At 44.9% G+C, this 14,304-nt stretch overlaps 1 protein-coding gene across 3 annotated transcripts in view; it reads right to left on the bottom strand.

Moving 5' to 3' along the window:
• Positions 1–14,304, bottom strand: part of Fbn2 (fibrillin 2) — a 201,950-nt gene that overhangs the window by 18,655 nt on the left and 168,991 nt on the right. For all 3 annotated transcript variants that reach the window (NM_010181.2, XM_017317828.2, XM_030250333.1), the window contains 8 exons: positions 12,797–12,922; positions 12,031–12,183; positions 10,923–10,988; positions 10,425–10,550; positions 9,685–9,804; positions 8,570–8,692; positions 7,996–8,127; positions 540–665 (listed from right to left, as the gene is read on the bottom strand). In NM_010181.2, the coding sequence (NP_034311.2) occupies positions 540–665; positions 7,996–8,127; positions 8,570–8,692; positions 9,685–9,804; positions 10,425–10,550; positions 10,923–10,988; positions 12,031–12,183; positions 12,797–12,922 (972 nt within the window). The remainder of the gene's footprint in view (positions 1–539; positions 666–7,995; positions 8,128–8,569; positions 8,693–9,684; positions 9,805–10,424; positions 10,551–10,922; positions 10,989–12,030; positions 12,184–12,796; positions 12,923–14,304) is intronic.

Here is a 14,304-nt window from a genome sequence, read left to right on the forward strand (position 1 = left end):
GGTTCCTTTTAAGTTGACCACACCCTACGTTTACAGCTGCCCGTCATTAACAGCACCCACTACAGTGTATACATTTCAGCATCGGTTCAGCGTGCTACAGTGCCCATGAGGTCATATTTCCAATTAGAAATTATTTTTCTGGACTGGAATGTAAAAATTAACCCCTGCTGCGCTTTGGAGACGTGCGGCGTTTGCTTTGCATTAGTATTGGGGGAGCTTACCTCACACTGAAAATATTTTCTTTTTTTGGAATTAAATCAGCTCCTGATGTCAGCCTTACTGAAGTCACATTTTCCACAGAGCTTAACTAATCTCCCCTTTGGAAAGACTGTTTCAGGTTGTTACATGGGCGTGTAAGGCGTAGGCATAGAGATACATCATTTTAATAGATGGGTATCTGTGGGCGGGGGCGGGGCGTGTGGAGTACTGGCCTTGTACAAGGTCTGTTCAATAGACAAGGGTGAATGCGCCGAGCTGTTCTGCGATGACGTCATAGACGTGCTATACTCACCCAGGGAAATAGTCATGTGTTCACTTACCGAGGCATTCAGTGCCGGAGGAACTCGACTGGAATCCCTCATTGCACTCACACCTGTAGCTCCCAATGATGTTAACGCAGCGTCCATTTTCACAGATGCCTGGCTTAGTCCTGCATTCGTTCTCATCTTCATAGGAAAAAAAAAAATTACGAGCAGCTTTAAAACCACAGCTTCCTAACTGTCTTTCGGTGTTCTCATCGTATTTAAAAGCCTTTGACAAGATACCAAGGCAGTGGTGGCGTTATGCCTTTAATCCCAGCACTTGGGAGGCAGAGGCAGGCGGGTTTCTGAGTTCGAGGCCAGAGTGAGATCCAGGACAGCCAGGGCTATACAGAGAAACCCTGTCTCAGAAAAAAAAACAAAAACAAAAAAACTGAGGAGGTGGGATTAAATCGGTCACATGACCAGTGCTCCCAGTGCACCTCATCCAATCAGATGACTCCTTTCTGAAAGTTTCCTTCTTGACCCAGCCCCTGTAGGAGAGGGATAGTGTCCTTGTGGACATCGAGATACTCCCCCAGAGAGGAAGCATTCCATGAAAGAGGGGGCCAGCTTCTGAAAGGGGAGGAAACAGCTGTGGGAAGAGAGATGGTCCACTGAGGTGGTGGGGACCAGGGAAGAAGGCTTTGCGTGGGATCCCGGGTGCAGCTGTGGCCTCTAAAGGTGATTAACAGGGAGGAGAATTTAGGCAGTGGCACTCTTTTGCTTGGTGACAAATAAGTAACAAGTTAAAAACAAACAAACAAACAAGCTTATTTATTAAAATTTCTAATATCCTTACTGGGTTTGTATGACATTCTGTGAGTTTCTGTGAGTTGCATTTGATGGTTTTCTACAGGAGGGCGCTCACGACCAACTTCATCCTCTGGTAAACCGCTTCCTTCCTTCCTTCCTTCCCCCCTTCCCCCCTTCCTTCCTTCCTTCCTTCCTTCCTTCCTTCCTTCCTTCCTTCCTTCCCCCCTTCCTTCCTTCCTTCCTTCCTTCCTTCCTTTCCTCCCTCCTTCTTCCTTCCTTCCTTCCTTCCTTCCTTCCTTCCTTCCTTCCTTCCTCCCTCCCTCCCTCCCTCCCTCCCTCCCTCCTTCCTTCCTTCCTTCCTTGTTTAGTCTTCAGTGTTCTGACATCCTTTTGCGTTGTCTTTTTACTAACAGATGCCTGGACTGTCTTTCCTCATCTCTTTATTTCACACCATCCTCTCACCCCTTTGTCTTGGTGTGTTTCTTACAGAAGCATCCAGCTGGTCCTCAAAAGAACTTTGAAAGTGTGTGTATCTGTGATCCAGTGCACGATTGCTATTCCAAGCTTACCTGCCACTTCATACGTTTCACGTTTAGGGTGATGTTCCCCCTTCTCTTAACATCTGTCAAGCCAATCTAATTTCCTGTCCTTTCCTCGTGTCTCCAACTCAGGTTTGGCTACTACCACTTTCTCTCCACTCTTCTGGTAGCATCCTTTAAATGGTTTTGAAATGTTCTTTTACTGAATTCTCAACCAGGGTCAAAAATTATAATTTTTTGAGACTATGCATTGAATCTAGTACCTTACACACACTAGGCAAGTGCTTACCCACTGGGCTTTTGTCTCTAGGCTTTTTTTCATTTTGAAGCTAGTCCTGTGTCATCTAGGATGCAGTTGAGGTTGCCTTCCTCTTACCTCAGCCTCCTCAGGTCCTGCCCCATCTCTTTATTTCACACCATCTGTTTAAACGTCTTTAGCTAGTAACTTGTATGCTGGTGGGACTAAGGTGTGGCTATACATATGTAATCACTGACTCTTGGATTCAAATTCAAATATATAGTTTGTTAATTAGTTCAGAGAGGTCATGTGAATATAAAATAAATTACCAAATAGGCTTTTGACAATGCCTTACTTTGATTGGCCTTACACACTACTAAGTTTGAAATTTTAAGTTCAAAATTGTTTCCCTTAGAAATATTGAAGATAATCTGCTATTTCATTTACCCTGTATTTTTGTTTATTTGAAGGGAATCTATCCTCCCTCCCCCTCTAAAAGTGTTAAGTATTTTCATTTTGCTTTTAGTATTCTGAAATTCATAATGATGTGAATCCATAGATTTTCTGGTTTGTGGGGGGAAAACTTTATTATGAAATTTTAAGGGTACTCACAAAAATAATGAGCTAGATTGTGAATTTCGAGTTTTCTAGTTGGTTGTTTCTAGAATCTGAGGGCTCAGTTTGGCTACTCCTAGATCTGAGTCTCTCTCAAATGGTGTGCTCCCTCTCTCTCCACCCATCCGTCCGTCCGTCCATCCACCCATCCATCCATCCATCCATCCATCCATCCATCCATCCATCCACCCATCCATCCATCCATCCATCCATCCATCCACCCACCTACCCATCCGTCCACCCACCCACCCACCCATCCATCCTCCATCCATCCATCCCATCCATCCCTCCCATCCATCCATCCATCCATCCATCCATCCACCCACCCATCCATCCATCCATGCATCCATCCATCCAGATACATACAGCATATATCCCAGAGCTTGCTCTGTAGACCAGGCTGGCCTTGAACTCAGAAATCCACCTGTCTCAGCCTCCCAAGTGCTTGGATTAAAGGCGTGCATGGCCACTGCCCTGCTTAATATACTTATATTAATTTATAATCTAGCAGTTGGAAACAACTCTCCAACAAAGCTTTGGCTGCATGAACCGCCTAACATAAGGTCTGATCCTTTGAATGGCAACTTGACGTGCTCCAACTTTTACTCTTCTGCCGCTGGCAATGAGTTTTTGTTGTTTGTTTGTTTGTTTTGTTTGCAAAAAGCCAGATTCTCCACTGCTGCTAACATCTGTAGCCTTCATAGGGTGTGCCTCAGTGTGGAGCTACACCATCCAGGACATCTTGATTCTCAGCATCTACCATCTCTCTTTGGACAATTTCTGCACACATGGACCACCAACTACTGCTCTTTTCATGCCCATTACTCTGCTTTTTCTAGTCTTTTCCATAGATATTTACAGTAACACCATCCAATCAACTCACTCAATTAACAATCCTTCTCATCTTTTATACTTTTTTTCCCTTCCTCTATCCTGTTAATCAGCCATCAGCAATCCCAGAAGTTGATTCGTTTATTGTTTTTTTTTTTTTTCCTAGATCTGTCCACAGATCACCATGGCCCCAGTCTAGATGATTTTAAATAGCCACCTAAATGACCTCACTTCTTCTGCTTCTTCCTCCTTACAACGGACAGACTCCTTATAGGAACGGCATTATTAACAACATTTCTTTATTTTTCCAGTCTATGTTGTAGCGTCCAGGGGTCGCTTCATTAGATCCCAAGGTGCTCTCTTAAGTATCTCCTGCCCAATTGCAAAACCTTATTTTCCTTAAAAGGCGTAGTTACCACTATAGGGCATGACCATGTCCGTCTGTCTCTTTTCCTTTTGATGGAGATTTAAGTCTTTTCCCTAAGAACTTCTCTAAAATACTCATACACTCCACTACCTTTTATCTGCTTAGCTTTCTTTTGTCTTTTCCTGAAGGGATTATATTTGTAAGCACATTGTGGACACCTGTCTTCCATTTGTATCATTTTACTGATCCGTTCTATACCCACATTTCTAGTCATCTTTTCTGTCATTTCTATCATGTGAGTGTGTGCACATGCATGCATGCATGCATGCAGATGTGCGTATGTGCATGTGTGTGCAGGTGCGCATGGAGGTTGGCGTTACCATGGGTATCTTCCTCTTTTGTGCTTCAGTTTGCTTTATTTTTTGAGAGTCAGGGTCTCTCCCTAGACCCGGTTTTCATCATTTGGCTAGTCTGGCTAGCCAGCAAGTCCCAGAAATCAGACTTTTCACTTCTCCAAGGCTAGGATGCCAGGTGCTCACTGCTGAACCCAGATTTTGTTTGGGTGTTGTGGGTTGGACTCAGGTCCTCATGCCTGCACCGTATGCCCGTCACCTTTATTGACCGGGCCACCTCTCCAGCACCCCTCCCCCTTCCCCGTTTCTACTCCATTACTTCTAAAGAGGTTTCTAAACTCTCCTGCGGGCCCATTTCTCTTCTGAGCTTCTATCATTACATTGGTAACTTTAAAACCACGCAGGAGTCTTTAATTATCTTCCTCAAGAGATGGTTAAAGTGACTTTTCTAAATCACCCTTTTCTTCCAGTTGTCTCCAGTCCACTTCTTATCTTCCTTCCTGTCTTCCCCTCTGTTCGGCCTGCATTACGCACATATTTGTGTAAACTGTTCAGTCTTGCTGGGAAAGGAACCCAGCAGGTCAATAGCGTAAAGTGGAACCTATGGACTCAATATATGAACATCTTCAATAAACCTGCCATGCCTTCTGTCCCTGGGTCATTATACTAAATCAGATGGTCACTAAGCCTTAGGCTCTCTGGTGACCGCTTCGTCCCCGACCTTTCGGTCTCAATCTAGGAATGTCCATGTCTGGACCTGTTTGTCTATATTCAAACAGCACCGTGCCAAGCCACCTCTCACACCTCCCTTTCTGGGGACTGTAGGGTGGAATGGGGCCTGCCCAGAAATACTCCCGTGTCCCTCGTCTACCATCTTCTGAGCAAACTTCTGAAAACGGAAATAGCTAGATAAAGTCTGAAGGACAACAGGCCACCAAACCGCTGCGCTGTGGTTGGAACCGCACACGCCGTTTAGAGGACGCCCATCACTGTCTGCTGTGGCTGGGTCTTTAAGGCAGGATAGTCCAGGACTCATCCCTTCCCGTGACATTTCTAAAATCTTCAAGGTTGAGGAGGACATCTCTCTATGCCATCTTTAAAATAAACACCGCCTTCTTCTAAATTACAACCTCAGATGCCTATAAATGCATTTTTGACCAAATTTAATCAAATCGATGTGTTTTTTTTCCTAATGATTAGATTTTGTTGTGATTTGTTCAAGAAGTGATTGTTTGACTACAATATAGGGCAGGATCAAGTTTACTCCTCTGGATAACTTTACTGTTTTCTTGATGGGGGCTCTTCTATGTCCTACATAGAGTCCTTAGCTTGTCATGGTTTACAGTTTTATGAATATCAACTCTGAGAGATTTTCTTGGACTCTGAGGCATCTGCATGCGCATCGTTCATATTGACTTTATTTTCCATCCTAAATTTTACACACACTTTATTTTTATAGGATCTTGTTTATTTGTGTGGAATTTCTAACTGTGAGATCACCATGGCCTTGCCCATAGCATTTTATAACAGAAAGGCTTGGGGACCTGACAAACTTTTTAAAGACCTGTACCTTCTATCATCAAAATACACAAGAAAAGATGCGAGCCCCGAGGCTTGCCACGGCGGCTCCAGCTTGTGACACCAGCACCTGGGATCACATGTGCCTTAGGCACAGTAATCAGGGTGTTTCTTCCCTCCTTCCCACACAAGTTACAACTTTGCCTTGTGCCAGATTTGAGGAACGGGAGCGTATGCTTTGATTTTGGAGCCTAGGCGCAGCCCTTAAAAATGGACAGGTACTACACGGAGAGTGGTTTTGAGTCAACCGCTTTGTAACTAAACTCTTAATGTGACACTTAAAAAAAAAAAAAAGGACAAAAGCAACAACCAAGTGACCATTATCAAACAGAGTTTGTTAAGTCACAATACACTCCAATGCCTTAGTGTGAACATTGAACGTATCCTAAAGGCTGGTATGCTGAAGGCTGGCCACCAGATGGCGCTACCGGGAAGTGGCGAAACCTCAAGATGGGGCATAGTAGGAGGGTGTCAGGGTCCCTGCAGACTTGTCCCCTAAGGGGATGGTGGGACCCCAGCCCCAGCCTCTCTCCAGCTTTTTAATTTTGGGGATGAATGTTCTCCCTCTTGCAGTGAGAGGCTTGGTTGTAATTTCGAAGCATGGGCCCATGGGTCACGGACTAGACAGTGTGTAGCCATGAACCCAAACAACCTTTGTTCTTCATATGCTATCTCAGGCAGTAAGTTAGGAGGAAGAGGGTAGCTATGTTGGAATTTTAGGCAGAATTTAATCGGGTGCTGCATTTTTAAGGTCTATGCTATCTATACATGTTCTTTAGAAATTCAGTCCTGCCAAAGATCAAAATTGTCAGATAAAGGTAAAAACCACTCTAGATGAATAACCTCTAATTGAGGTATCTTTCTCGGTGGTTCACTCTGGGGGTGACCCATGATTTCTCCTTTTAAAGCGTTTCCTATGTCTTCTACATGCTTCCCTATGTACCCTACAGGAAACATGATATTACTTGCAGTTTCTTACAAAATGACATGTTATTTTACATGGCTTTGCTCCACGTTCACGGCTATTTCCGTATCCGGATGCATATACATTTGCCATACTCATTTTAACAGCTATGTATATTTTCTAGCATACACATACCACTATGCATCTATCTACGTGTCTATAATGGGTATTTTGGTTTCATTCCCTTATTATTTTTTTGTTAGAACAAACAGCGTAACGCTGTATGCCCTGTATCTCTTTTCCTGTCGTGGCTTCATTTTTGCAAAATGAGCTTTACCAAGGTATAATTTGTATGCCATAGAATTTGTAAGTGTGCAATTCAATGGTTTTTGGTCAATTATAGGCTTGCACAACTGTCGCTACAGTGTAATCTTAGCGTTCCCATCCCTAATGGGCATCCCTGGTGTCCACTTGCAGCCCCTCCCTGTTCTAACTTTGGGTAGCAGGCAACTGTGTGGAGGAGATTCATTTTTAAGAAATCTTATTTTTTATTTTGGCATTCATTTTGGAAGAAACAGGAAATTATTAATGACTGTTGTTTCTTTAAAAAAACAAAAAGACCTCAGTTTCCCTAGGTGGTGGAGGTTGGCAGGGGAGTAACAGGTTCTAAGTTAAACAGCCCCTGTTCTTAGGGAGGAGGAAGCCCATACAGTGGGCTGCAGTGGCTCAGGTAACAGACAGCGTTTTAGGAAAGAAGGACACAGACAATGGCTACGGTAGCCCTGACACGCTGGCGTGAGGGAGGCCAGACTGGCACGGGCCATGAAGTAATAGCTTTACCTCATCTCTTTAACAATGAGTGCATTGAAACTCAGATGTGTTAGGTGATGGGGTAAGAGAATAGTAATGCTGGGTTGCTCCTTATCTACTCCCCTCACCAAGGTGAGGACACCAAGGTGAGGACACCAAGGTGAGACTGTTAGCCTTAAACTTTCATTTGGCTGCACGGGTAGAGGTACTTCGTGGACAGTTTCTACACATCTGAGTTTGATGCTTACACAAATCACAGAGGCTCACAAATAACGACACCCCCACAGTTTCCAGCAGCGTGAACCCTCCCCCCCCTCCGCCCCACATGATCCAGAGCCTTGAGTGCTACCCTGGACGTGGAGATCATGAAGGCTAGCCTCAGTACAGCGGGGAATGGAGCCGTCTCAGGTTTAGCTCCTCTGGGATCAGTGTTACATCTGGCTTGGAGCGACAGCCTTGCTCAGAGACCCTCCCTTGGGAACTTACCTACACAGCCCTCGCCATCGGGCCTGCGGGCCATGCCTGGGGGGCAGATGCACATGAAGGTGCCGATCAGGTTCTTGCACATCATGCCTCTAGACTCGCAGTCGTGCAGCCCCTCGGCACACTCGTCCAGATCTAGAGAGCATTGATTAAAGATGCATCAGAAGGGGGAAACGGTTACAAACAGCACATTCTGTTTCTCGGGCTAGGTGTTAGCAATTCTCCAGTCGTACTTCTGACTCTTGTCATGTTGTCATCTGGTGTGACAGAGGGACAAAGACGCCCAGCCCAGATGTATAACACTTTCAGGACTGGTCCTTAGAATGAGGTCAGGGGAGGGTGACTTTTGCTGTAATAAGGGCCTGGGCACGTGACAGCAACGGGATGCTCGAGCCATCTTACCCACAGACTTTTAAGTGTCCTGTTATCTAGGAGAGGAAGTCTACAGCAAAGCTGACACCCCCTCCACCCCTTTTCCCCCCTGTAACACTCTGACAAAGGTGCCCCAGAGAGGTCAAGGGTTGCAGGAGGAGGCAGGTCAAGCTGCCGCTTGCCCCTTGACTGTGGCCTTCCTTACCTTTACACATCTTTTGGTCTTCCCTGAGGGCGTAGCCAACTGGGCACGTGCATTCATAAGATCCGAAAGTGTTCATGCATCGGAAAGCACAGAGCAGCGGGTTCTGGGCACACTCGTTGATGTCTGGCCAAAGAAATGGGCACGCGCTCAGCATGAGAGACTCAGGACATCTCGCCTTCTTAGTTATTTCTTGAAAGAGACACTAATGTGCTTTCTCAAAGATCATATAGGAAGCAACGAGGTACCAGGACTTTTGCTTCTGGTACATACAATACAGAACCTGGCAAAACTGTCTTCCAGGAAGCTAACAGCTATATGCTGAAGAATTACAAAAGCTACCTGGAGTGCTGGTGATGAGTAAAAATTCAGAGCTAGGAAACTACAAGGACTAACATTAACGATTCGTTGACCTCACCCTCCTTCTTTCCTTCTCCCGATCCGCCCTACGGATGACCAGTAGCCTGCCTGTGGCAGCCTGGTAGCTAAATCTAAACTTCCTAATATTTTGTGCAGGGGACACAATCCTGAGGTCACCATGGTGCTCCAGAGTGAATGAGGTTCTGGAAAGGAACACCAGGAAAGAGAGGGGTGGACTTTTTTCTTTCTGTGCACACAGCCTAGGCTGCTGACTGTACTATGTATGCTTGGGACGAAGCCCAAAGAAGCTGGCCTGTAGGTTCCAAAGGTAGAACTGAAACCAGAGCCTTCAAAGGCCTGAGCAGGCTGCGACTGTGTCTATACAAGTTAACTCTGCTATAGGAATAAAAAAAGGCATGAACACAATGTAACTGAGTCCACGATGTGTCCTTCCCAATATCCAGAGTATAAATTAAAAGTTAACCGATATATTGAGAAGTCACGAAAATACAGAAAACATAACAGAGTCTTAAAGAAAGGGAAAATGATGAAGGCCATCCCCGAGCCACTCAGGGGATGCTGTCAGGAGACCAGGGTGTAGAAGAACTCTTGGAACTGCTCAACGAGGTGAGGGAAACTACGTGGCATGAGTATGAACAGGAGAATAACACAGTGACTAAAGGTGGAGGCAATTTTCAAAAAGGAATTCTGTATTCTCAAAGGAAGAGAGAGTCGAGCCTCAAGGCAGGAGGACTTGCCTTCGCAGTTCATCATGGGCCCCGGCTCAAAGCCTTCATTGCAGGTGCATTCGAAGCTCCCGATCACGTTGGTGCACGTCCCGTTCCCGCAGGGGTTGCCGATGGAGCACTCGTCGGTGTCTGCAAAACAGAGGAAGCCGTGCAGAGGCCCAGACACATTTCAAGGATCCGATGAGGGCATAGTGACACATCACCCCTTCCCAGCACCTTCCCTTTGGCCCTGGTCAGCTTTTATACAGTGCATAAAGTGACCAGAAGGGCCACTTTGCAAGGCTCTCAGTCCCAGATGGTAATGCTTTCTGCAACGGTCCCGAAGCCAGAGGATGTCTGTGGACATCTGCTTCAAGAAGGATGCAAAGACAAAACAGACAGTTCTCCTAGTTATTCTCCTACCCAGGCTTTGCCATCCATTCATTCATTCATTTACTGCTTGTTTGCTTGTTTTAAATGCTAGGGACCAAACTAAGGCCTTATGCATGCAAAGCACATATAACCTATCATTGAGCTATATCCCAAGGCTTTAGAGATTGTATAATTGGTTAAAGACAGATACTAGGAAACTCCATCTTCATAACGAGTCAAGTTGCATGGGAAAAGGTAAGAGAGACGAAGATACTGTTATCAGCTCATCTTGGTTTTCTAAGTCTTCCTGCCACCACTGAGGCTACCTGAGGGGCCTTTGGGCAGATAGAAGAATACAACAGGGTGTCCAAGCTTCGGGAAACAGAGCCAATACTCACCCACACACCGGACTCCAGTGTAATCCAGGTTGTAGCCCATTGGACACTCACATCGGAAAGATCCATCAGTGTTGATGCACTGACCATTTGAGCAAATGCCTGGGCTCTCAAGACACTCATTGACATCTAAAATAGGACACTCCCATGAGCTCACTCATATAGAATGATATGCTAATATATCCATATCTACTAAGCACACAACTAACATGAATGGAGCATACATACTTCTTTTGTCAGAAAAACAGATATTTCATGTATCAGTATAGTCATATGATACACACACACACATATGTATGTGTGTGTATACATATTATATATATATATATATATATATATATATATATATAATATATGGCTCATAAACTATTAAAATCATTCTTTAGATATAACATACTATACTACAGGACATTCTAAAGCTAGCATGATTTATAAAATAAATGAGAAATTTATCTATTTTTATAAAATGTGACAGTAAAAATAAACTGCGCCAAAGCCTACCTTCACGTGTGTCATGAAGACTAGGGACTGTCCCGTGGCCGTATGGACATAGATCCTGGAAGGCAACTGTGGAGAAACAGAGCCTCCATCAGTCCAGAGCTTCATTTTAAGATCCAGTTAACGTTGTACAAAGCCATCTTTAACAAGAGTGTGTTCTTTTCCTTTTCTTTCTTTCATCTTTTTTTCTGGTCTGTTGTTTTGCAACAGAGTCTGAAACTTGCTCTGTAGACCGGGCTGGCCTTACACTCATGAGATCGGCCTGCTTTCTGCCTCTCGAGTGCTGGGTGTAAAGGTTTACACAACTGTACATGACCGTTTTTGTTTTGTTTTAATACCCAACGCTGAGCAGACTCAGAGAGGCTATCTGAGCTTCTACTAGGATCGCACCAGCCTGAGGACTCTGTCTCTGTTTAACACCAGGAAGTCCAAAAACGTCCCTGTCCTTTATACACACAGAAACCATTTCTAACCTAGTGACCGACCCTCCCCAGGGTGGCCTCGCTGGGGGTTACTCTATAATTCACTGGTGTTGATGGATCCCTTGGGGGCTTTTGGGCCATTGTGTTGATTTTAGTTCTCGGAATCTTGTGTAACATTCCGAGAAACACGGCCCATGAAATTACACCGACATGGGATTTTCTTATCTATGTATTTCTTTTTGATGGTAAAGATTAAACTCTAGCCTTGCTGCTGTTAGTCCTATGCTCTACTGGCAAGCTAGTCTTTAGCACTTTCAGCTTGGGACTTGTGGAGTCGTGTGGAGTTTATTTTCCATCCTCTTCTTGCCTCTTCTGCCCGCGCCTCTGCAGTTAAGTTTTCAGAAAGCACGTAGTGCTAATGCGTTAGAAGGAAAGGTAAATGGGTGGTCTCGGTATCAGTGTATACAGGCTGTGCATGAATGTTGGGGGGGGGGTGGATCTTGCCAAGTGGCTGCTCACAGAACCTATACAAAGTTCTATACAAAGCTATAACTTCCCCCTCTACAAAGTCTCACCAAATTTCCCTCCCTCCCTCTTCTTTTCCCTCCTTCTCTCCTTCTCCCTCCCTCTCTTTCCCCACCCCCTCTCCCTCTCCCTCTCTTTCTCTGTCTCCCTGCCATTGCTCTCACCTTCATCATCTTTGGGGCACAGCTCACACGGGTCCCCCCAGCCCTCGCCTGGCATCTTGCTGCAACAGCATTTTGCCTTGGTGGTGTTGAAGGCTTTGGGTACAGAACACTTTCCGTTTTCAAAGTTGGTGAAGCAGAAGCTCTGGCGAGTATCTAATCGGGAAAGCAAACAGCAGAGCTCCTCACCGCTCTTTAAACACGTGGGACAATATGATGCGACTGGTTCTGATCGAACATTTCTCATGAGCAGGACACAGGGCACACACAAGATCAGTAGTTAAGAGACAGGCCTGGGCATTCTCCATGGGTCACTTTCATTTGCTAGTTTAAAGTGATCCACGTACAAAATGTTATTAGATCTAAAATGTTTTTATGATGTGTTTAGGGATTTGTAAAATCAGCCTCAGTCGGGAACATATTCCCACAGTCTCCCCTGTTGACTCTCCCATCAAAGCTATATAAAAACAACGAATTTAACTTTCAGTTAAACTGTGCCCGAGGCAACTCATGTACTGATACATAACAGCTCATGCCAGCAATGAAATAAAAACGGTACAGTGAGACAAATTCTCTCTTAGCATAAAATCAGAGAGTATGTGTTAATAACGCTAACAGAGTGTTCTACGGCCAGTCTGTCTGAGACGCTGCTGAGAAATCTGGGTTGCAGTTGCACATGGTGTATTATGAGTAGACCTCATTTTTGTCATGATAAAGCCCTAGCCCAATGAAGAGAGAGGGCGACAGGGGAGGTCAGTCTACCACTTACCGAAGCATCTCCGCCCGTTGTCAGACAAGACAAAGCCAGGGGGACAGATGCACTGGAAGCCCCCTGGGGTGTTGGTGCAGGAACCAAAAAGGCAAATGTTGGGGTCCTCATCGCATTCATTTATATCTACAGAACAGTGAGAGTTTGTTAATCAATATTCCTTTCTACAGTTGAAAATAAATCTACCTGTCCATACTCCAATGGTCATTCATTAAAGGATATTTACTAAATGGAACTGCAGATGACACTCTGTAGGTAGTGAATTTATCCTTTTAAGGTAAACTGTTGCTTTAAAAGTGAAAGATCATATCCAATTTGAGCCAGCCACATGCCAGAGTTTCCCATGCCCACCTCCATGTCCTGACACTTGATAACTATGGGTGGGACCTCTCTGTCTATCTGACATGACTGACATATATGTCTCACAGATTGAGCCTTGACCCATGGACCCTCTCCCAAACACCTCCTTTGGAAACCCAACCCGGGATCCCTCTGGCTTTTTGATGCCTACACACAAGTGAGTAGCTGCCTGTTACACTACTCAGTACCCTCTACACAGTTTTGGATACCACCCAGTTACTGTACATTTCTTCACCAGTGGCTGCATCTTTTCTCTGTTCTTCTCTTCACACCGCCACCTTCTAAACATGCGACTGATTTTACTGAATGATGCGGTCAATGGAACGAGACTATGAGAGTATCATTTCCCAAAGCCCAGACTGACACTTTAATATAAGGAATCTTTCCCATTGGTTTTCAGTCTGTCTGTCTCTGTCTCTCTCACCGTGTGTGTGTGTGTGTGTGTGTGTGTGTGTGTGTGTGTGTGTGTGTGAGAGAGAGAGAGAGAGAGAGATGCTTATTTAGCAGGTTATTTTATTCAAGAGACAAAATACTACAACTTCAAGAAAGTTAGAATGCAATACCAAGACTGTGCTGTGCCATATCTGACTCATGTTGTGCCTTCTGCCCCCACTGTGATGTCTGGCACATGCTTTCAATTTAACTCTCTAAAGATTTAATAAACGAGTCAGATCACATCCCTTTTTAAAAACTCCCTCCCTCGTGATGCTTACAGGACCAAGTTCAGCCTTCCCAATGCTATGGTGCCCACTTCCAGAGCATCTCTTCTAGTTATGATTTATCTTTCTCTGATTAGTAAATTCCTATCCAGTACTTAGGAGGGACTCTGGGTGACTGCTGAGCCTTGTGGCTGGTGTCTGTGACATGCCACCTCACACCTGCGTCAGTTTTCTAGTGTTGTTACATCCCGGACACACCTAATGTTCAGGGCTCGCCATGATCTATTGTAAGGAAAAGCTTTTCAACAGGTTCATTCACAAACTATGTCTCTCCAGTTAGGTAGGAGACCCCATAAAAGTCAAATCTGCACTTCTGTAAGCCCACTGTGATATATCAGAGCTGCCACATTCTCACCACCGTGTCTGTGGAATGCACATATGCCTCTGTGTATGTGTGCACACAACTCTGTGTGTGTTTGCATCTGAGCA

Source organism: Mus musculus, chromosome 18 (genome assembly GCF_000001635.26).
Source record: "Mus musculus strain C57BL/6J chromosome 18, GRCm38.p6 C57BL/6J".
Lineage (NCBI taxonomy): Eukaryota > Metazoa > Chordata > Mammalia > Rodentia > Muridae > Mus > Mus musculus.